General features: G+C 40.0%; 1 protein-coding gene across 2 annotated transcripts in view; it reads right to left on the bottom strand.

Moving 5' to 3' along the window:
• RN-tre (USP6 N-terminal like RN-tre) overlaps positions 1-5000 on the bottom strand; it is a 33874-nt gene that overhangs the window by 12665 nt on the left and 16209 nt on the right. For both annotated transcript variants that reach the window (XM_043020593.2, XM_043020594.2), the window contains exons 3-8: positions 4023-4179; positions 2279-2510; positions 1924-2059; positions 1356-1499; positions 920-1080; positions 504-655 (exon numbers count right to left, since the gene is read on the bottom strand). In XM_043020593.2, the coding sequence (XP_042876527.1) occupies positions 504-655; positions 920-1080; positions 1356-1499; positions 1924-2059; positions 2279-2510; positions 4023-4179 (982 nt within the window). The remainder of the gene's footprint in view (positions 1-503; positions 656-919; positions 1081-1355; positions 1500-1923; positions 2060-2278; positions 2511-4022; positions 4180-5000) is intronic.

Here is a 5000-nt window from a genome sequence, read left to right as displayed (position 1 = left end):
AATAATAATAATCATCATCATCATCATCATCATCATCATCATCATCATCATCATCATCATCATCATCATCATCATCATCATCATCATCATCATAATAATAATAATAACAACAACAACAATAAATAAGGAATAAAGAATAAATAAGCAAACTTTTTATCATCCTTAGTATAGGGTGCCTGACACCTTAGGAAATCACACAGCAGGATAATGCTTGCACTATATAGGTAGTGGGAACAGAATTGGACAAATATTCCCCCTACAGTAAATGGGTTAATTAATGCAGTGAGCAGCAACTGTTGTTAGTTTTGGTGTTGTAAAAGACAGAAAATAACAAGAAAATGATACGATAGCTCACAAAATTTCCGTCATTAATTCAAGACGTCATTTACACTCTCAGATTAACATTTCCCGTGCAGAGGTCCCTACACTTGAAAGTGAATCACCAATCTACGAGGATTCACCTGCCATGAAGCCCTGCCTCCTTCCCTTCTTCTCACACTTACTTTTTTTGAAGATAATCTAAAATTTGATCCATGTCAAGGCGAGTGATCTGACGACGATGCAATTTCAGGACACAGTAAGCAAAGGCCACCAAGAGACGCTCACCCTCCAATAGGAAGATGTCCCACAGCCTCAGTGTTAAGGTAAATGGCACCTGAAGACACAAATACACACATATACACAAGCACAAATATATATACAGTCAACGAAGGTGAAATCTGGTTTGATTTCCGAGATGTACTCTCAACTTGTCTAATGAAATTAGTGATCATTTCTGTTTTTGTTATATATACAGTCCCTTTCTATGATAATGGCCCTCTTTTGATAGAATTAAAATACATTTTAGGGCACATCACAAAGGTACAAAATGCAATAATTTACTTAGCCGTCATGGACCAACGTGTAAAACGGGACGTACCCTATCTAGAAAGCATTGAAAGAACCATTTTAGGGTATACAGGCCAGAATCAATGCAGTTTCTCTCCAAGTGCTTCTTAAGCTTTGGCAAGAACTTTTCAAGGATTTTGTCATGGTGCTGCTGGTACCGTAAGAGCTTTGGGAATCCAGGAATGAAGAAACCTGTAAGATTAGAGTCTATTAGCAGCTGAGATAAGCAATAAGTATCATATTCACATATATACATGTTTCTATTAAAATGAATGCAGCACCTACCCTAAACCCAAATTACAACATTATACTTAGGGAGAGCTTATCACAAGCAATATGAAGTCCTCCTCCCAGTCCACCTCCCCTACACATAGTTATATAAAACATTCTATTCTATTGTCACACTTTCAACCATAATACACTTCCCAAATTTATAAAAAGACATCCTCTCTCAACTTTATACTCACCATGCATGGCATACTTGGGGGAGGACATGAGAGCCGAGAGGGCCCAAAACGCATCCTCTTCATTCAGGTACATGAGTAGCAACGCAGCAATCTGGGACATACCTTGGCAGTAGCCCACCTCTTGGTTGTACATTGAGTATGCAACTGCAGGAAGAAGAGCGAGGGAAGTAAGAGATTTATCAAGATTATCAGTATGCGCCTGCATTGAAATCTCTGCATTCACTTACCGCTAAGCATGCTAAGGTTGATGATACCAAGAGAAGGTTGCATGGTTGTGTTTGGCTGCCCTAGGTATGATGATTTTGGTATGTAATCCCAGTTATACAGCTGGTATGACTAGAACTTTAATGCCTAAGAAATGCATGATTATCTAAATCTAAATATCATTTTTTATGATAACCACAGCATAATGGGGTATGGGTAAAAAATGTGATGGAAAATAGTTTGGCCCTAAAAAAGGTATATAAAAACACTTAACTTAGATGAAGCTCTATATAATTTAGCTGAAACACATTTTATTTTCTTTATTTTCATCAACTGACATGCAAGGCACTCATCAAGTCCTTACCAAGAATATGAAAGAGTTGCCGCTGCTTCTCATCATATCTTTTACGAAACATGGAATGGTCTCTGTAGGTTCTGTTTACATCTAAGTCGATCTGTCGTACATCCGTGGACCACTTGCGTCCGAGTCTTCTCATTTCCTGTTGACAAATTGACGATGATGAGACAAATGAAAATAATAAATAGAATGATTAAAATGAGACAGTGATAGTCATAATCATAATCATTATAATAGAGATAAAGGCAAATAAAGATGATAATAGCAAAAATAATAGTCATGATAATAGTAATGATGATAGGGTTGATAAACATATGGTGGTGATGATGATGGTGATGTCAATGATGATCCACTCGCCTACCTCGTACTTCCCCTTCTGCTCCTGCTTGATCTGTTCCAGGTAGAGCAGCTTGGCCCAGACAGTGCCTCGAAACCGGTCAGGAATCCCCTTGTAGACACGCTTGAAGAACTTCTCCTTGTCCCAGTACTTCTCCCATGTCTTGATCATCTTGGTCCACTTGGGTATCCTGGACATCTCGATCTCCAGTCTCTTCTCCTCCTCCTTGGAACGGGCCTGAGGCAGACGGTTGTCACTGCGGGTGCGAGAAGGGAAGGTGAGTAGTTAAGTCTACCAGAACGGAAGGTGGGCGTTTGTGTCTACCAGAAGGGGAGGTGGACATTTGAGTCTACCAGAAGGGGAGGTGGGTGTTTATGGTATGTGGGGGAGGAATGGTATGTTTGGGGTTATTATGCTGGTGATTTCTGTAGTCAATGGAGAAAAAGGATAGTGTGTGTTTGTCTTTAAGCAATTTTGTAATTTTGATTGATGTGATATGAAATGGTACATACCAGGTATTCATTCTTCCACACACACACAAAACAGATCTAACAACTAGTGTTCCAGTTGCCCCAGACCAAGGCAAATGCTGTATGCCACAGTTAAACATGGAGGAGCACCTGGAGTCGTGAATAAAACCTCTTTGTAAAACACAGCAGGAATATCCATTTACAAACTGTTTATATTGTTTAACATTACTTTTCTACTTCTTAACCCATTCACGCCGGGTGACGTGATAGCACGTATTGTGGTTTTCTCGTCAGACGCCCTGGACGCGCTATGAGGGGAAGCCGCACGCTCGGGTAGAGCGAGCGGGCAACCCAGGCTCGCGGCTTGTGCGCCCGAGAATCTCGAGGCGTTAGGCTTATGCGTTCGAGAACCCCGGTATTGCGACCGCGCAAAGCCGGAACGGCCCCGGCGTGAATGGGTTAAACAGGTGATATGCAAACAAAAGATACATTGCAAATGATGTGAAACACAAATTACTTCAAAAAGCAATAGCAATAAATCAAGCATTTAATTACCATCAAATGTAAAGTAGTAAGATCTTGCAGGATCATAAGAGATACGCAACTTAGTACAATCTAACCATGTATAAGTAATGCAAACAGAGGCAGATATGATAAATAAAATATCAGTTTCATCTAAATAAGTCTAAGGAATCAATTCATGTTACTGTCCAATCATCTACAAAAACAAACTGAGCTAGGAACATTAGTCTAGCTTTGAAGGTACCTTGCCATACATCCCTACATACCTATACATTTGTACATTAACCCGTTCCCGACGGGGCCAATCCGGCTTAAATAGACCAAAATTCCGGGACTCTTGAACGCATAAGCCTAACGCGTCGGGATTCTCGGCCGCACTGGCCGCGAGCCAGCGCCCGCGCCCCGGGCTGGACAAAGTAACGCGTCCCCGTCGTGTAGCCCAAAAACCACTAGACGTGTTATCTTGTCATCCGTCGTTAACGGGTTAATGGAGTTTAAAAATACCTATATGCATACATACTTAACTACATATGGAAACACACTAATATACATACATTTATAAATACAACACATACAGACATATGTAATTACATATGGTCAAAATGCATACATACATACCTATGAACATAGCAACATAATCACAAACATGGATGAACTAATCATATCACGTACATAGAAAAATGCAATATATATATTCCATCATATATACACAAATATATAGATACCCACATGCCTAACTACATATAAAAACGCACAATCAAACCGGCAAAACTCACTGTATAAATCCATATCTGTCTGTGGCGTGATAGACCTCGAACTCTGGGTCTTCCCATGGGTCTATGACAGCCCCTTCTTCGCGGCCGAGATCGTACCGGCCAACGATGGCTGCGCGCTCCTCCCTTGCCCGGATGAGCAGCTCCTCCTCGCTCAATCCTACAGAATGGGGGGGAAGGGGGAAGGATATTAGTGGAACATGGATTAGCACTGTTTCCAATCAGGTGTTGTGTTTTTCAAAATTGCTTCTTATTCTGTTTTATGATGATTTTTTCTTTTTCTATTCAAATCATACTAGATATTAAATTTTCTTGTGTAAATTTCATATCTTTACATATCATATCACTATCTACAGTGCAATCTTGAAGGCATAAATTTCTTGAATTCTTAGGTGGGAAAACGATTAAAATGAAATAAAAAAATACCCGCAGTAGAAAAGGACGGAACAGGCTGCAAGGGAGCTGAATGCAACTTTTTGTCTTCATGACCATCAAGTGTCCCTTCTCTACCTGCGGTTATCTTTAACAAGGGGTTTTAATTTCTATGAAAAAATGAAGTTTATCATCTTTAGCATGAGCAGTAGTTACTCTCAAACTGCTAGAATGAAGTGTCAAAAGACTTTTTTTTTGTTTTCCTCTATGCAAACCTGTCATGCCTCACACTTTCAATAAGTACCCATATTTATTCTAATTGCATTAGCTCCTCTCAATGGTGGTAATGACACTTATCAAACTGATCATTGCTCATCTTCCCTGGAAGTTGGTGGTTGGCGTCTTTCTTGGTCTTACAGAAAGTAATGCAGTTCAAGAAGCTCTCTGACCTTAAAGTGACTTTCTTGAGACTACAAAAGGTGGTTTCTGGGTGAAGCATCTAAGTACACCGGGATTTCTCTTTTTATCTACAAGTTTTCTCTTAAGATCCAGCAGTTATGAAGTATCTACTTGCTGTTTCAGAACCTAAGCTTGAGCTCTAAGCAAGAA

The sequence above is a fragment of the Penaeus japonicus genome, unplaced genomic scaffold (assembly GCF_977035675.1).
Source record: "Penaeus japonicus unplaced genomic scaffold, GWHDUDI00000001_assembly GWHDUDI00000038, whole genome shotgun sequence".
In the NCBI taxonomy this organism is placed as follows: domain Eukaryota; kingdom Metazoa; phylum Arthropoda; class Malacostraca; order Decapoda; family Penaeidae; genus Penaeus; species Penaeus japonicus.
This window is presented reverse-complemented; position numbering and strand designations above follow the sequence as displayed.